Source organism: Peromyscus leucopus, chromosome 17 (genome assembly GCF_004664715.2).
Source record: "Peromyscus leucopus breed LL Stock chromosome 17, UCI_PerLeu_2.1, whole genome shotgun sequence".
Lineage (NCBI taxonomy): Eukaryota > Metazoa > Chordata > Mammalia > Rodentia > Cricetidae > Peromyscus > Peromyscus leucopus.
In genome coordinates, this window is record NC_051077.1 from 55,070,249 (window position 1) to 55,087,725 (window position 17,477).

The 17,477-nt window shown below is 56.6% G+C and overlaps 1 protein-coding gene across 2 annotated transcripts; it reads right to left on the bottom strand.

Annotated features, from left to right (window-relative positions):
• Positions 1-893: 893 nt before the first annotated feature.
• LOC114682881 (myocyte-specific enhancer factor 2B) lies at positions 894-16,661 on the bottom strand. 2 transcript variants are annotated; one of them, XM_028856965.2, is made up of 9 exons: positions 16,568-16,661; positions 3,508-3,588; positions 2,954-3,157; positions 2,602-2,736; positions 2,078-2,207; positions 1,835-1,968; positions 1,624-1,711; positions 1,417-1,504; positions 894-1,261 (listed from the first exon to the last, which is right to left on the bottom strand). In XM_028856965.2, the coding sequence occupies exons 2-9, from the start codon at positions 3,559-3,561 to the stop codon at positions 1,042-1,044; spliced, it is 1,053 nt and encodes a 350-aa protein (XP_028712798.1). In that variant the 5' UTR covers positions 3,562-3,588; positions 16,568-16,661; the 3' UTR covers positions 894-1,041. The 2 variants fall into 2 exon arrangements, with proteins under 2 accessions (XP_028712798.1, XP_028712797.1); XM_028856964.2 differs by having other exon boundaries at positions 894-1,264.
• Between the last annotated feature and the right edge of the window lie 816 nt (positions 16,662-17,477).

The window sequence follows — 17,477 nt, forward strand, 5'->3', positions numbered from 1 at the left end:
ACAGGCTTGTTGCCAGAGCGCTGGGGCTGAGCCATCTCCCGGATCAGGACACATGTGAACGAGGAAGGCTGCAGCCAGAGCCCTGCTGTCGCCACTGAATTGTTTTTACATATTTTATGTCTGTCTACTTGTGCGATGGTGTCCATACAGCCGAGAAGGGGGTGGGGTCTGTGGAAGGGGTGGGGTCGAGTGTCTTCTCCATCACTTTCCATCTTCTGCCACTAAGCCCCAGCCATCCTGTCTCCACCTCACCGGCACCCTGACCACATCCGGCTTTTTATATGGGTGCTGGAGATTCGAACTCAGACCCTAATGCTTGCACAGCAGACTCTCTTACCACTGAACCTTTTCCCTCCCTCTCCCCACTTACATATTTATTCATTCATCTTGTGAGTGCTGTGTGTGTGTGTGTGTGTGTGTGTGTGTGTGTGTGTGTGTGCCCGCGCGCGCGGGGGCACCTGCGTGTGGAGGTCAGTGGACAACCTGCAGGCCGCTGGTTCTTTCCTTCCACCATAGAACTCAGGTCGACAAGACCGGCAGCAAGTGCCCTTACCCCTGAGCCATTTTGGGGTGCCTCCTGTTTACTTTTTTAATCAGTGTCTTTTTTGTCTCAGGCTAGCCTAGAACTCCTGGTCATCATAGGCAACTCACTCTCACTCCCACTGGCACCAGCCATGGTGACACAGCTGTGGACTCCTATCAGACCCACACTCCCCGAGCGGCTCAGGCCTTCTGGCTTGCCCTTGGTGGCATCCCCTGTGGCTCCTTCTCAGGTCACATCCCCACCTCCACCTGGCCCTGCTCCTCTTGGAGTCCGTTTCTACGTGCGCCCCAAAATCAGTGTAGGCATAAAGGAGAGGCCTTTGGAGAGGCTGGGTGTGGATACCCCCGGCTCAGGAGGCTCTGGGGGCGGGGAGGGGGCTGCCCAGCGCCCTCCCGGAGCCGTGGACTTTATTGATGCAGCAGCCCCAGGAAGGGTTTATGTGCAGGGAACCCGAGACTGCGGGGGTCTCTGTGGAGGCTGGAGGAGCCTTCTGCACGCTACCGCGGCCAGCCGTCGGGGGTCAAGCGGCGCAGGGAGGCTGCGGGTCGCAGTGGCTCCGCCAGGGGCCTGGCGAGGAGCAGGGGGTAGGGGAAGGACCTGGGGAAGTCGCCGGAGGCCCCAGTGGTGGGGGACAGACGCTCGGACTTGATGCTGACCGGCGGCGTCGGAGGGGAGGCCACTCGGCTGGGGGGACCCTCCTCACACAGGCTGCGGGCGCTGCTGGAGAGAGGGGCCAGGAAGGTCAGAGAGACCCACAGGCAGATGAGAAATCGTACCGGTCGTGGGGTTCTGCGGGTCCCCTCTAAATCTCACAGCCCACCGACAACCCGGTCCAGGCAAGTCTCCCGACGGCCAGGGGGCGCCCAACTCACCCTGGCCGGGCCGGGTCCACCGCGTCCCTCGTCGGGGGCCAGGGCGAGGGCTGCAGGGGGAGCGGAGCGGCGTCTCCGGGGCTGCAATCTGCCGGGAGAGGCTGGCTGAGTCGGGCTCCTGTCCGAATCCCGGCCCTCCCCACGCCCGGGCTCGGGGCTGGGACGAGGGACCCCACCGGGCAGGGAAGTCAGACAGGGCGGACGCACCTGCGGGACCTGGTGGCAGGAAGGCAAAGCTACCCAGAGCGGAGCCCGGGGCGGCGCCGGGGCTCTGCAGGCCGGGGTACAGGCTCCTCTGTCGGGACAGCAAAAAGGGAAAACTGTGGCCAGGGTGTGACCACCTGCCTCCGCCCTTCCTCCCTCCCTCCTTTCCTTCCTTCTCCTCTTCCTCCTCCATCCTCCCCCTTCCCCCTCTCACCGAGGTGCCCAGTCCCCCTCGGGCCCCAACCAGGCCTGCTGGCAGATCTGGCCTCCGCCCATCAGTCGCCAGGTACAGAGGTGGGGGCGTCTTGCCGGCGAGGTGGCTCGGAGAGAAGATGGGGTGTCCCAGGCCTGGGGAGGGGGGACCCGGGGAGAGAGGGTCGGTTAGTGTCACCAGTGAGACCAGAGCCCAGGATCCACCCCCACCCCCTCCCCGACCCTGGCTGCTCCTAGCGCTCACCTGGGGGTCGAAAGTGGGGCGGGCGGCTGTGGACAGACGGGGCCTCCCCCAGCCCGCCAGGGTCGCAGCCGGGCGGGGCGAGTGGGACCCGGTATGACAGTTCTGAGACCGACATCGCAGGGGTCACCGGCTGCGGACGGAGATGCGGGAGAATGAGGCGGAGGGCCTGCGTGCCCCAGACCTCTGAGGGGCGCTCTCCACTCAGGCTTATATCCAAGGCCGGGGGTGCTGGGTGCGCTCCATCTGCCTGGCTCGGGGTCCAGGCCTTTCTCTGCGAACCATGGGGTGTCGGACCATCCGAGGAATTGTGGCCGGAAGATTTGTTTGTTGAACTCTTACGAGTCTTTCCAAGCCCTAGTCATAAGCCACATTCCGCAGGGACCCATTGCTCATCCACCCAGGACGAGACCAGCTCTCCCGCCCGGCCCTTTATACTGCTCTCTGGGTTTCAGCCTCAAAATCCGTACTGGAAGTGTGTTTAGGGGTCGGAGGGATTCGGAGAAGGAACGTGGAAGTTCTCTTACATAGATCCGAGGCAGGGGCGAAGCCGAGCCTCGGTCGCCTCCCAGCGTCCTCAGCAGTTTCTCTTCGGGCCCCTCTGGCCCCTCCTCCACCTCCAGCTCAGGCCCATCCAGGCCCACGCCCCTCCTCTTCAGTGTCTGTGGGGACAGCAGATGACAGGCTGGGCGGGCCCTCCGATCTTAACCGACTCCTGGAACTTGGTTCCGGGGTACCTGAGGGAGGAGACCTTCCCGGGCCAGTCTGCCTAGAGGGACCCCAGGGACTGAACCCACAATAAGTTCCCGGAGCTCAGGCGCTACGGAGGTCCTGTAGCGCGGCTGGAATGCTCCCGGGCCTGCAGGTGGCTTCAGGTACCTGCAGGATATCCGCGTTGGTCCGGCTCTCATGCGGTTCGCTGTACTCGGTGTATTTGAGCAGCACCCGGTCCATGTCGCTGCTCGCATACTGGAAGAGGCGCTGCGCGCTGTTGAAGATAATCAGCGCGATGTCGCAGTCACAAAGCACGCTCAGCTCATAAGCCTTCTTCATCAGCCCGAACTTGCGCTTGGTGAATGTCACCTGTGCCACAGAGGCGAGATGGCGTTGGGGGTGGGGTGAGAGACGGAGTTGGGGGGGTAGGATGAGGGCGTTAAAGGAGGGTGTCCCTAAGAGATTGCAGAGCGAGCTTCTCTGCTTCCGTTTCCATCTGAAACCTTGGAAACTTCTCTGCGTGTTTGCAACTCCACCCAAGGGTCCGATTCTTTTCTGAGAAGATTGGGCCCCGGAAACAGAACCCATGCTTTCTGTCTCAGTCTCCCCAAACTGGCCTCGGGACTCAGACTTCTCTGCAAGACCATTTGGCCTTGGCCTTGCTGTGTCTCTGCCCAGAATGCTACTTCCTCCGCTGGCAACGCAACCTGCGAACTCACCTGCCTGTTCCTTTGGTCTAGAATGCGTGAGATCTGGATTTTTTTCCTCCCCATCGTGCCTGGCTATTCTGAGTGACGGTTCTGTAAGAGAGGGCAGAGGGAGAGAGTGAATGGAACAAGGCCAACAGTACCAGCCTGTCGTGCCTGCTTCACGTCCCTGACCGACAACGAGGAAGCATGAGGACAAGGAGAAGGCAGGCAGGCCACTTAACCCAGACAGTCCCTACTGGGCACCAACCGAGGCACTGCATGCTCAACAAATGCAATGCAAAGTGGAGATCCATGCACCTCCACATCCCTGCACCCAGGAAGCAGAAGCTGGGTTCCAGGCCAGCCTCAGCTTTACCTGGGAGGTGGAGGACAGCCTGGAGTACACCACTTACTCACATGGGAAGGATCACTTGGGTGCACTCCGGGCAGTGGACACAGGCATGGAGGCTGTTTGCCACTGGGGGCGGGTGGAGGTTGAGTGGAGACAGGTTTTCTCTGTCCACCACACTGGTCCTGCACTTGGGTAGGCAGCAGGTGTCTCTGCCAGCTGGCCACCTCATCCACCCTGGTTTTTGTTTGTTTGTTTGTTTTGCGTTTTGTTTTGTTTTGTTGAGACAGGATCTCTCCATGTAGCCCTGGCTGTCCTGGAACTTGCAATGTAAATTAGGCTGGCCCCAAACTCACCGAGATCCGCCTGCTTCTGCCTCCCGAGCACCGGGCTTAAAGTCATGTGCCACCGCACCCAGCTCTTTTCTTTAATTTAGTGACTTTTGAATAAAATTCACTATGTTAAAGTGCATGATTAAATGGCATTTGGTGTATTTTCCTATACTGCATGCTCATTACCTTAGTCTAATTCCAGAACATTCCATGGTCATCAAGGTAGCAGTTGCTCCTGCTCCCTGCTCCCCTCCCCATTCCCTCTGCTTCCTGGCTCTGTGGGGTTCCCTGTTCTGGACATCTCCACACATGGGGTCACACACCATCTGGGCCTGGGGACTCCTCACGTTTTCATTATGGGACTTGGAAGGAGAGTGTTCTGAGTTTTGCCAAGTAGTCCAGGCTGGCCCAGAACTCAAAATCCCCCTGCCTCAGCCTCCAAGGTACCAGCAGAACAGGTGTGGTCACCACATCCCCTCAGGGAAAAGGCTCTGCTGTGTTTTTGCTGCACAGGCTTGAGGAAAAGTCACCCCAGCAGACCTGGGGACTCCACCAAAGGGTTCACATGGGGACTTGGGAAGCTCCCGGCCTCCATGGTAGAGACCCTGGGTCTCCCTGGCGGGGCTTCCAGAAGTTCTAGACTAGTCTGGGCTATGGTGAGAACTTAAACAAATAAACTTAGTAAAGAGGCAGGAGGATTGCTGGAATCTAGGAGCTCTAGACTAGCCTGGGCTTCATGTAGGATTGTCTCAAGCAGGGAGGCCAGGGCTATGGCTCAGCTGGTAAAGTGTGGGGACCCGAGTCCGACGCCACCACTGAAGAGCGCAGGTCTGCAGCCCTTGCACTGGGGGGCAGAGCCAGGCAGATGCGCCCCTCCAGGCCGGCCAGTCTGCCCAAAGGAGCAAGCTCTGCCGTTAGTGAATGTCTCACAAAGTGGGGTCTCGGGAGGAGGGGCTAGAGCACCATTTTCACAAGAATGAAGACCTGAGTTTGAATCCCAGGACCCACATGAATTCTGGGTGCCCATGTCTAACCCCAGTGCTGAGAACGGGGCGGAGGGGGGGGGCACAGGAGGAGTCCTGAGGCTTGGTGGTCATGAGCAAGGTTCAGTGAGAGACCCTGTCTGAAAAGAACAACGTGGGAAGTGAGAGCAGGGCACCTAGTGTCCTCTGCACAAGTGCACACACACACACCGAGATACACACACACACAGATACACACACACAGATACACACACACAGAGATACACACACACACACCGAGATACACACACACAGATACACACACACAGAGATACACACACAGAGATACACACACACACACAGATACACACACACAGAGATACACACACACCGAGATACACACACAGATACACACACACACACAGATACACACACACACAGATACACACACACAGAGATACACACACAGAGATACACACACAGATACACACACACAGATACACACACACAGATACACACATCAAGATACACACACACAGAGATACACACACACAGAGATACACACACACAGATACACACACACACAGATACACACACACATACAGATACACACAGAGAGATTACACACAGAGATACACACACACACACACACACATACACACACACAGATACACACAGAGAGATTACACACACAGTACACACACACACACACACACACACACACACATACACACACACAAGCAATAGACTATGAAATCCCACATCAGCCTCAGGTCTCCAGACACACACAGAGGAAAGAGAAGAGAGCCAGGGGTCTAGGGCACTACATCCTGCCTACAGTCCTGGGCTCCCAAAGACCCTGACGGGGGGGGGGCAGACTGGGGATGGGGGGTGAGGGGGGCTGAAGGCTGGGCCTGGGACACGTGACTTAGAGACAGAGAAGTAACTGGCCATTCTCAGATGATCTGATCTGAGCCTTTTTCCCCTTTCTTCTCCTCTCTCTCTCTCTCTCTCTCTCTCTCTCTCTCTCTCTCTCTCTCTCTCTCTCTCTCTCTCTCTCAAGGAGACAGGGTCTCTACAGCCCAGGCTGGCCTCGAACTCACTGTAGCGAAAGCAGGCCACTGTGTTGGGGATCTAGAGCCCTTTCACAACACAAAGGTATCTGTTTCCCACAGGGAGGCCGAGACAGACGCAGGGGCCCTCACCCCGGTGGGGACAGCCCCCTCTGCAGACTAGGGGGCCATACAACCGCTCTTGCCTCACAAGTGGCTGAGGCTTCCAGTCAGTGGTCACCTTAGGGTCACACGGGCCTGTGTCCATCTCCCAGTGGGGATGCCTCCCCCTCAGCCTCCACCTGCCATCTTGAGAGTTGGGTGGGTGTCGGGTACCCAGGTAGACAAAGCACGACCAGCGCCCCCCTTGTCTGGTAATGAGCTCCTAGGAACATGAGCTGGAGGCCTCAAAGGGTGGTTCACACCTGTGATCCTAGCACTCCAGAGGCCGAGGCAGCAGGATTACTGAGAGTTCTGGGCTAGCCTGGGCTGCAGGGCGAGTTGCTGCCTCAACAAAACAAATGAAATATTGTGTTTCTGAGCTGAGATCACTCCCGCCAGTGATACTAGCGCTCCGGAGGCTGCCGCAGGGGGTTTCTTGAGCTCGGGAGTGCCCAGCCAGTCAGACCTACAAGGCCTACATAGTGGGGCTCTGTCTGAAAAAAAAAAAAAACCAAAAAGATATGGTGGCACACACCTTCCATCTCAGCGCTGAAAAAGTGGAGGCGGAGGATTAGGAGTTCAAGGCCAGCCTCAACTCAACAGTAAATCTGAGGCTAACCTGGGCTACAGGAGACTCTGTTTCCCTCCCATAAGAAGAAAAAGAAGTCCAGATCCACTGAACTGGCCAGGGTTGCTCCCCAATCCCCAACCTGAGGCCTGACTGTGGCTCCCCATCTTCCTAGGAGCCCTGCATATCCAGCAGTGCATACTCCAGCTGGCACAGGGGAGATGCTGTGGGCTAGCCTCCACCCTCTCGGAGCGGGGTCTCTGAGTCAAATCCAAGAAAGAGATCCAGGAAGAGCAGGCCCTGCTCCAGCTTCTCGTACTAAATTTAACCCCCACGCTAATTTTACCCTTGGCTGGAGTCAGGCCTTTCCCAGGGCTGGGATGTGTGGTCGGAGCCCAGGCAGGTCCCTGGAGGCTGAAAGGGGGCACCGGACCGGAGGTTCCCCTGGCCAAGATGACTCCGGAAATGCCCCCACCCCCGGGTCCCGTGACAGCCAGGTCAGGCTTGGACCTGAGTCACCGGGTCCTAGAAGACCTGAGGGCGGCTCCTTCTGCCCTTCAGATGTTGAGGCAGGGACAATGGTGAGGGGAGGGCTGGAAGTGGGGTGCAGGGGAAGGGCTGTGGGGGCTCTCTCTGGACAGACCCGAGGGCAGACAGGGAAGACAGTTCCCCGCAGAGGGAAGAGTGGCTGCAGGGTCCTGCGGTGGGAGGGGCCGGAGCCTGCAGCGGGGCCGGAGCCTGCAGCGGGCCCGGGGCCGGAGCCTGCAGCGGGGCCGGGGCCGGAGCCTGCAGCGGGGCCGGGGCCTGCAGCGGGGCCGGGGTCGGGGCCTGCAGCGGGGCCGGGGCCGGAGCCTGCAGCGAGCGGGGCCGGGGCCGGAGCCTGCAGCGAGCGGGGCCGGGCCGGGGCCTGCAGCGGGGCTGGGGTCGGAGTCTGCAGCGGGGCCGGGCCGGAGCCTGCAGCGGGGCCGGGGCCGGGGCCTGCAGCGGGGCTGGGGTCGGAGCCTGCAGCGGGGCCGGAGCCTGCAGCGGGGCCGGGGCCGCGGCCCCCAGCACACAGGTGACTTTGAGAGAGTTGTGGAGAAACAGGCTTTTTATTTTCATTTCTTGAGACGAGATCTCATAGCCTAGGCTATCCTAGAACTCATTCTGTAGACCAGGCTGTTCTCACAGAGATCCGCCTGCCTCTGCCTCCTCAGTGCTGGGATTAAAAGCGTGTGACCCACTGGCCCGCAATTTAAAATTTTTACGTGTATTAGGGATTTTGGGTTTTGTTGTCACTGTTAAACACGATGACCTTGAACTCACAGGTATCCACCTGCCTCTGCCTCCCCGGTGCTGGGACTAAGGGCACAACCACTGCTCCTGACTATTCATTTTTCTTTTTCTTTCATTTTTCTTTTCTTTTTTTTTTTTTTTTTTTTTTTTGACACAGCGTCTAGGCTGACGGGAACTCCTGATCCCCCTCCCTTGGGCTCCAGAGTGCCGGGATGACATTCAGACTCTCATGGGGAGCAGGTGGCTGGGGTCAGGGTGTTAGCAGCTAAGGGGGGTGGGCAGGAGGCTCTGCCCAGTCATGGGGGCCTGATTGAAATTCCAGCACTCACATAAAGAGCCAAGTGTGCACCCCATCTTCCCTGGGGAGGTTAAGGTGGGGCCTACTGGCCAGTCTGAATCTGAGCTCCAGGGTTAGTGAAAGACTTTGTCTCAATAAGGTGGAGCCAGGCCTTTAATTCCAGCCTTGGGAGGCCGAGGCTGGGAGATCTCTGTGAGTTCAGACTGGCCAGGGCCACATAGTGCGATGTATAGTGACTGAGGGAGACACCCCATGTTGACCTCTGGCCTTGACACAACACACAAGAAAGAAAGATGAGACGTCCCCAGCTCCCCTCCCCAGCTCCCCTCCCCCAGCCTCCCCCCCCCCCCCCCCCGCTACCCTGCACACTTCCTCTCAGACCTCCCCAGCGGACACCCTGCCCAGAAATACACGAGAGAATGCAAATCTCCACTCATTCAGCACGGGCTGGAGACCTGTGTGGCCCAGGTGTGAAGGGCCAAGCGGGGTGCGGAGGCGGCCGCCTGTGCTGGGCAGACCTATCTGTACTTCATGCAAATTACCCAGCCGCAGACTGCCCCTGGTGCCCCTGCTCCAGATGTCGGGGTGATCGGAATGTGGGGAGGAAGGGGCATCAGGAGGAAGCTGAGGACAGTGTTGTCTGGCCAGGAAGGGAGTATGCAGCGGGGCACAGTGATGCGTATCTGTCATCCAGGACTGGCAAGGTAGAGGTCAGAGGATCAGGAGGCCAAGGGCGTCCAAGGCTACATAGGTACTTGGAGGCCAGCCTGGGCTACATGAGACCCTGCCTCAAAAATAAACAAATAATCAACTAATTGACATGAAATTAAAAAAAAAAAAAAAAGGCTAAAATGCCCACAGTGGCTCATGGCCACCACAGGGACTGTGTCCGTCCAGGGCGGAGTAGTGCGGAAGGGAGAGGCGGGCTGGGTCCTGCAGGAAGAAGTACTGTGCACAGTGAGAAGAGGGTGTGTAGCCGTGCTGAGTAGGACTGATGGGGACACAGGGGGGGGGCTGGTATGTGGGGGACACACATGGCCAAGAGCCAGAGTCTCAGGTCTGAGCACAGGGGTGGGTTGCTGCGGAAATCACACATCTATGACAGGAGGAGGGCAGTCTCCAGTGTGAAGACCCCGAAGGGGGGCCAGGGCCACTGCTGTCCTGCAGTCAGGGGACCTGAGGGGGTCCAGGGAGGACCAGTTCAATCAGTGCTGAGCCTGAGGCGCTGAGAGAGACCATGCCATCCCACAGTGGAAGGAGAGAACCCACTCCAGGAAGCTGTCTTCTGAACGCCACACACTGCTCAAGGTACGCACACACACACACACACACACACACACACACACACACACGGATAAATTAACGATGGTTACATTTTTGTTTTAAAGGCAGGGTCTCACTATGTAGCCCTGACTCTCTTGGAACTCACTACGAAAACCAGGCTGGCCAGAACTGAGGTCTGCCTGCCTCTGCCTCCTTCATGTTGGGATTAAAGGGGTGCACCACACCTGGCTATGAACGTAATTTTTTATTAGTCCCCGACCCCATCTCTCTCAGACCTTCTGTCTGGTGGGATTTGTGGTCAGAAAGTCAATCAACAAACTCTCCCGAAGGTCTTACAAGCCGCAAACTATCACCTCCCTAGGTTGGTGAGGCCTCTGGGTCCCCAGGTGATGGAAATGAGGGTGACTAGGAGGGATCCCACCTTCCAGTAACCTTTAGCCTCTTACCCAAATGAGGCCTCGGTTTCCCCCGACCCATAAATGAAAACAGGTTAGAAACACTCCTCCCACCCCGGGACTTTCAATTTGTCTTTCCTTCCCAGAAGCCAAATTTGGACCTCAGGATATTGAGTGCCAGGCCACGTCCAGCCTCCGGCTTGTTCCCCACGATGGGCCACCGGGCTGCACAGGGACCCACAGCCCAGCGCGAGCAGAGAAAGCAGAAGTGAGAGGCAGGTGGGAGCCAGGCCCGCGGGACACGCGGCCTCACGCAACCCGGGCTGCGGTTTCATCACCTGCTCCCAGGACTCCTCATTACGAAGACAGGAAGCGCCCCCTGGAAAACCGGGACCCCTCCCCGCCCTCTCCTGGGGGCCGAGCCGCTGAGAGCGACCCCAGCTGCCCATGTCCCCGCAGCTGCAGCCGGCGACACGCCCCTCCGCACTGGGCGGGGCCTGAGGGGCAGGGGGCGGGACCTCGCGCCCCTCTGCTCCGCGAGCACCTGCCGGGCTGAGCAGGGGTGTGTGACCAGCACCCCGCACGAGCTGCAGCTTCACCACCAACACCGGGTCAGTCTGGACCGCCCGGGGGTGCCTGGCTGCCTAGCCCTTTCAGATGGCTTCGGGGTCACCTCTCCTCAGCCTCTGGGCAGGGGACAGACCAGTATAAAGGTCCCGAGTAGTCCCATGCTGGGTGCTGGGTGGGTGGGGGGGAGCTGGAGAAACAGACATTCATCAGATGGACAGATTGGGGAGAGACTACCTCGGACCACGGGAATATAACAACGGATCCCCAAAACACTCCGGGATCCCTGCCTACAAAAGTCTTCAAAGGATCTGGCCTAGTGTAACACTTGTTACTCCGGAGATCAGGAGGTGAGGCAGGAGGATTGCTTTCAGTTTGAAGCTAACTTGAGTAAATAGTGAGTTTCTGGGTAGCCAGGACTACAGTGAAACCCCATCGCACAAAACAAAAACATAGAGATACCCCTGAATCCACACAGCTCTCCAAACATTAACCCCAACATGAGACCGGCTACGGAATCTCCAAGTGTCAATCCTCAGATGCACGCAGCTTCCACCGCCCAGACTGCCACAGACCCAGACATGGGTCCCCTCAGACATGCAGGGAGACCCCTAAATACTCACATATCCTCCCTCAATAGCTCTGGCACCCCCCTGACATATGCAGACCTCTAAAGCCACACTGGACCCTATGACGTGCATGCATCCCTAGATACAGGTGGTCCTGTCCCTGTGGGGCCCCAGCCCGGCCCCAGCCTCGCTACCGAGGTGGGTGCTCAGCATTTAGCATGAGGCTCTGGGAGATCTGAGGGGTAGGGCAAATCTCATTTCCAGGATTCTAGGAAGGTCCCCGGTGTTCCTGTGTCCATGGGTCCCTCTGGTGTCTCTGAGGGAACCGAGGCTCAGTTGGGAACCTCTGATCTGTTCAAGGTGGGGGTCACAGATGGTGAATTCAGCGGGATCAACACTGTGTCAGGAGCCATAGTGGCCACTGGCCGGCTGTCAGGAGCTGGGTCAAGGGCCAACAAGTGTTATTCCAAGTTGCTTTCTTCCTTTTGGGCTGAAGATATGTTGACATGCAGGGCCTGGGTGTGCTAGGCCAGCCCACTCCTTGTCCTCGGCCCCCTTTTAAGGACCTCATGGCACACAACACAAACCTGAGGCCACAGATGGCCTGTGGCCAACAATGTGAGACTCTGCTCTGTAAGACATTCTCATCCACTTGAAGTCTGGATTCCATCCCCACCACCCCATGGAAACAGGCATTGTGTGTACCTGTAATACCAGCACAAAGATGTCCAAGGACGCTTCAACTACATGAGTTCAAGGCCAGCCTGGACTACGTGAGACCCTATATTAAAACAAAACAAACCACACTTGGTGGTACACATACCCTTATTCCTGGCACTGTGAAGCAGAGGCAGGCAGATCTCTGAGTTCAAGACCAGCCTGGTCTACATAGTGAATTCCAGGCTAGCCAAGGCTACATAGTGAGACCCTGTCTCAGAACAACAGCAACAACAAAAATGAAAAACAAAACAAAAACTCCTGCACATAAAATAAAAATCAAATTTAACAAAGAGAGACAGAGAGGTGGGGCTGGGGAGAGACGTGGCTGAGGAGAAGGCTCGATAGATCAGATGTCTAAGCATGTGGACCTGGGTTTGATCCCCAGACCCCATACACGAGCCAGGCAGAGCCTGAGGACTTGATGGTTGGCCAGTCCTGCCAAATGGCAAGTTCCAGGTTTAGTGAGAGACTGTCTCAAAAGGTAAGAGGGCACCCATAGGTGTGATCACCCGCCTGGTAATGGTCACTGCTCCAGGAGCATGCTCTGAGCCTGATCCTGCTGCCCCATGTCAGGGGTACTCAAGGTCCCCAGACATGTCCCTCGAGCCTCCACAGTGGCTGCAGGGACAGCCCAAGATTTCCCTCTTTGTTCCACAGAAAGATCTTCCCTCAGGGAATTGGTCCCCAGAGGCCCAGGCCTCCCTGCTTGGGAAATTAACACATCTGTCAGCACTGGGCGGAAGCGACTCTGCCCACGGCTTTAGAAGCCCCAAGACTACTAGCTGGAAACCTGAGATGAGGTGTGGGGACATCCTGTGTCCTGCTTTGTGTGCCCAGAAATGTCAGGGACACCCAGGCAAGGGGTGGACAGACAATAGGCTTCCCTCTGGCCGTCAGCGGCAGACACATAACTGTGCCTGGGAGGTCTGTGTGGAAGGAATGGAAAGAATAGCTTGGTCTGGTGGCTTGGGCCTGTCATCCAGCAATTGGGAGGTAGAGGCAGGACCAGGAGGCTAGCCTCAGCTGCACAGTGAGTTTGAGGGTGGCCTGGGCTGCATAGGAGCCTGTCTAAAAAAGGAAAGAAAAAGTGGGGCACTTGGGCAGTGACTGTGACAGTGGCCATCTGAGGAGGGGCCTTGAGGACAGGAAGACGCCATTGAGGCAGGGAAATGGCTGGCCTGCCTGGTGGACGGTAGAGCCAGCACAAAGGTCCTGAAGAGGGAGGCTGAGCTGATGCCGAAGCCTGTTCCTAACCAAGACACCTGGGTGTCTTCCATCCACCCTTGGGGAAGGCCCACGCCCTCAGGGTCGGACCGGGTGAGTGGGGGCCGCAGACAGTGGAGCGCAGGGAGCAGAGCACTATGGGATGGGTTTTGTTGATCCAGGGTTCTCAGATTTAGTGGCTGTAGTGGGGAGACCCGTTTTGTAGGAGGAAACCTGGACGGCACACAGCAGGAAGAGCTGTGGCCTGGACAGCCAGGGCTGCGGGTTGGGAAAGACGAGACAAGCCTGAGTGCACAGCTGTGGTGACCCCAGGCCTTCGCCACCGTCTCTGCCCCCTTCTTCTCCTCACCCCGACCTGGAGTAAACTAAGACCTAAAGAGGGTGAACTGGTGAGCAGCCTCTCTCCAGCCCTTCTACTTGGAAACAGCTCACAGTATCTATTATGAATGCGTGCCTACTGTTTGCCTAGACCATTGACATACCACCTACCTCAGAGAATCAGCCCAGCAACTGAGAGACATGGGTCCTCCTAATCAGAGGAAATGGGCTGGGTGGCAAGACTCGCAGGATCCCAGTTAGGAGCAGGCTTGGGCAGAAGCATCAGCCTGCCACACTCCACACTGGGGAGGGGACCTGCTTTTGTCATCCCAGACTGGGTATGTCAGGACAGATAGATACACATGTCCCTGGCAAAGCCAGATACCATGGCATATGCCTATCAGCCTAGCTCTGAGACGCAGAGGATCAAGAGCTCAAGGTCATCCTTAGCTACACAGCAACTCTGAAGCCAGCCTGTGATACATGACACTGTCTCAAACAAACAAAACAAAAACAACAACAAACCAGGATGCCAGTCGGTGGTGGTGGTGGTGGAGGCGGCGCACGTCTTTAATCCCAGCACTCGGGAGGCAGAGGCAGGTGAATCTCTGTAAGTTCAAGGCCAGCCTGGTCTATAGAGCGAGTTCCAGGAAAGCCAAAGTTACACAGGGAAACCCTGTCTTGAAAAACCAATAAAACAAAACAAAACTCCTGAAAACCAAGTTTGGGCTCCAGTTGCCTTGCCATGGTCACAAAGGCAGACAGAGCTCAGAGAAGGGCAGAACCTTGGTAAAGGTGGGCGGCGGTGGTTAGGTCCTCTGCCACAGCTTCTATTCTTTCAAGGGCCTGGGAGTGGCCTTGAGCCCCATCTTCCTCCAAGGGGGCTGGGTTTCCCCACCTGGCCTTAGGATCCTCTCTTTGGAAATCCAGCCTTATAAGCTGGGCCCGGTGACATCTGTCACCCCAGCACTGAGGAGGTGGGAGCAGGGAGATCGGGACTTCAAGGCTGGCCTGGGCAACTTGACGCCCTGGCTCAAGACGGTGCTTTTGAGCTGAAGAGATGCTCAGTACTGCTGCAGAGGACTCAGTTCGGTTCCCAGTACCCACAGCTAGTGGCTCACAACTTCAGCTCATAGGTACCCTCTCTCTCCCTATACATAATATTAAAAAAAAAAAGCCGGGCGGTGGTGGCGCACGCCTTTAATCCCAGCACTCGGGAGGCAGAGGCAGGTGGATCTCTGTGAGGCCAGCCTGGGCTACAGAGTGAGATCCAGGAAAGGTACAAAGCTACACAGAGAAACCCTGTCTCGAAAAACCAAATAATAATAATAACAATAAAAATCTTTAAAACAATAAAGAGAAAAATCCAAGCCAGCTTTCACATAGCCTCCAGCCTTAAGTATCCCCAAATTCTGTCCCCTTCAGGGCAAGTTTTGTTTTTTTTGTTTTTGTTTTTGTTTTTTTTGGGGGGGGGGTTGTTTGTTTTTTGTTTTTTGAGACAGGGTTTCTCTGTGTAGCCCTGGCTGTCCTGGAACTCGCTCTGTAGACCAGGCTGGCCTCGAACTCACGGAGATCCGCCTGCCTCCCGAGTGCTGGGATTAAAGGTGTGCACCACCACCGCCGCCGCTGTCGCCCAGCTCAGGACAAGTTTTGTTCTCTCTTTAGCTAGAGAGTGGGTGACAGTCTGGAGGGAGCAAGCCGGCCTTTTCAGAGGCCTCTGCAAACTTGGCAAGCAAACTGAAAACACCAATCCTCTAAACTGAAGTAGATGTCCCCCCCCTCCAGTGCCCGGGGTGGAACGTGCACACATTCACAGGCAATCTCCCCAGACCCTCAAAGGTGAATTCTAGTCAAGCTCTTTTGAACCTGGGTTTGTTCACAACAACAGTCAGAATTCCTGTCCCCAGTCCCACAAGGCCATAGTCCCCAACTTGCCCAGTAAGGACTCCAAGGCAAGCAGGTGGAGGCCTAGACTGTGTCTGAGCTCTGTCTGCATCTAGGGCTGGGGCTGGGCAGGGCCCTGGAGGCAGGGAGCGGATCAGGACCGTGAAAGGGACACTAGCTTGGTGTCTGTTCCCGATGCAGTTTCTAAGGAAGACACATGCCCGAAGGAAAACGGGCAATGGCTACCCGTGGTGTGCACCCCAAGAGGTGTGTGCACCCCGAGAGGGGTGTGCACCCCGAGAGGGGTGTCGCAGCTCAGAGACGTAACTTCATCACAAAACCAACCCTCACCAAAACTTCACACAGTGCCTCAAGCAGGGACACATCTGTAATCCCACATTTTGGAAACTGAGGTAGGATTGACGAATGCTCGAGGCTAGCCTGATCTACATACAGAAGCCCTATCTCAACCTTTCAACCCCCCTCTACCCAAAAGAAAGAAATTCACACACACAGCCATCAGTGGGTACACATCTGTGACTGTGACACTTGAGAGACCGAAAATAGATTGCCATGATGTCTAGGTTAGCCTGAGCTACAAAGGTGTCTTTCTTTGCCAAAGTCTCACTATATAGCTTTGTCTGGCTTTGGGCTCATTATATAGACCAGGCTGGCAGGGATTAAAGGCATGGACCACCAAACACGGCTACACAGACTTCTAGGTCAACCTAGGCTACAGAGTGAGACGCTTTCTCAAACTCCCAAAAGAACCCTCAAACCATGGAGTGTGGTCACACTTGAGATCCCAGCACTTGGACAGCTAGGGAAGGAGGGTTTGAGGCTGGCCTGGGCTACATAGTGAATTCCAGACTAACCTGGACAAAGAGTAAGACCCCGTCTCAAACTCCCTCCTCTCAAGGGGGAGAAGCCTCCAACAGTTGAGTGTGGTCACAGGCTCGTGATCACAACACTGGAGACTGAGGTAGGAGGACTGCTGTGAATTTGAGGCTGACCTGGGCTATATAGTAACTTCCAGACTAGCTTGGGCTAGACCGAGACCCTACTCAGCAAACACTCCTGAAACCCAGGCCCCCGTCCCTCAGACACCGCACACAGTGCCCCTGCACCCACCGTGCCCGGAGCGCACACCTCTGCAGTCCCGGAGTCGGTCCCCGCCGCCGCCGCACCTGCCTGCTGGGCCAGCGTCTACTCCGGCTGCAGCACTGAGCTCCGCTCCCGCCCCGCCGGCCGCAGCCGCCTTCCCGCGCAGCCCCGCCCCCGAGAGGTGATTGGATGGAGGTGGGGCTCATTTGCATAGGGGCGGATGCTTGGGAGAGTCCGGGCTGATCCGAAGTAACAGACTAGAGAAGCCGGGCTCAGCCGTGAGCCGTGCGTGTCTGTGAGTTCGAGGCCAGTCTGGTCTACAAAACGAGTTCCAGGACAGCCAGGGCTTTACAAAGAAACCATGTCTGGAAAACAACAAAACAAAACAAAATACCACCACCAACAAAAAACAAAAGAAAGAGGGGGCTGGAGAGATGGCTCAGCGGTTAAGAGAACTGACCGCTCTTCCAGAGGACCAGAGTTCAATTCCCAGCTCCCACATGGCAGCTAACAACTGTCTCTAATTCCAAGATCTGACACCCTCACATAGACATACATGCAGGCAAAACACCAATAAACATAAAATAAAAATAAATAAATTATACAGAAGGGGGAAAAGAGGAAAAAGAAAACAGGGTCGGGTGGCCAGTTGAAACCGTTATGATGAACAGAGTTCAACCCCTGGTACTTGAATAGTGGAATCTGACATCCCCACGCTGTGGCCACATATGTATATAAATAAAGATGATTTAAAAAACAACACAGGGCAAGGATGCATGTAAACAACTGGGTTTCTCCGTGAGGCCACCTCACAGTGACCCTGGCCTTAACTTGAACCTTGTTCGGAACTCTGCCACTGTTAGTCCAGACCACACACAGGAGTGGCCCAGCGCTGCCGCCTGTTTTGATGACACAGTCTGCCCTCCCAGCTCTTCCG

Coding starts and splice junctions, on each gene's coding strand:
- LOC114682881 (XM_028856964.2), bottom strand. CDS start 3,561: ATGGGGAGGAAAAAAATCCAGATCTCACGCATTCTAGACCAAAGGAAC. Junction 1,969..2,077: donor GCCCCACTTTCGACCCCCAG/GTGAGCGCTAGG, acceptor CCCCCTCCCCAG/GCCTGGGACACCCCATCTTC. Junction 1,712..1,834: donor GAGGGGGACTGGGCACCTCG/GTGAGAGGGGGA, acceptor CTGTCCCGACAG/AGGAGCCTGTACCCCGGCCT.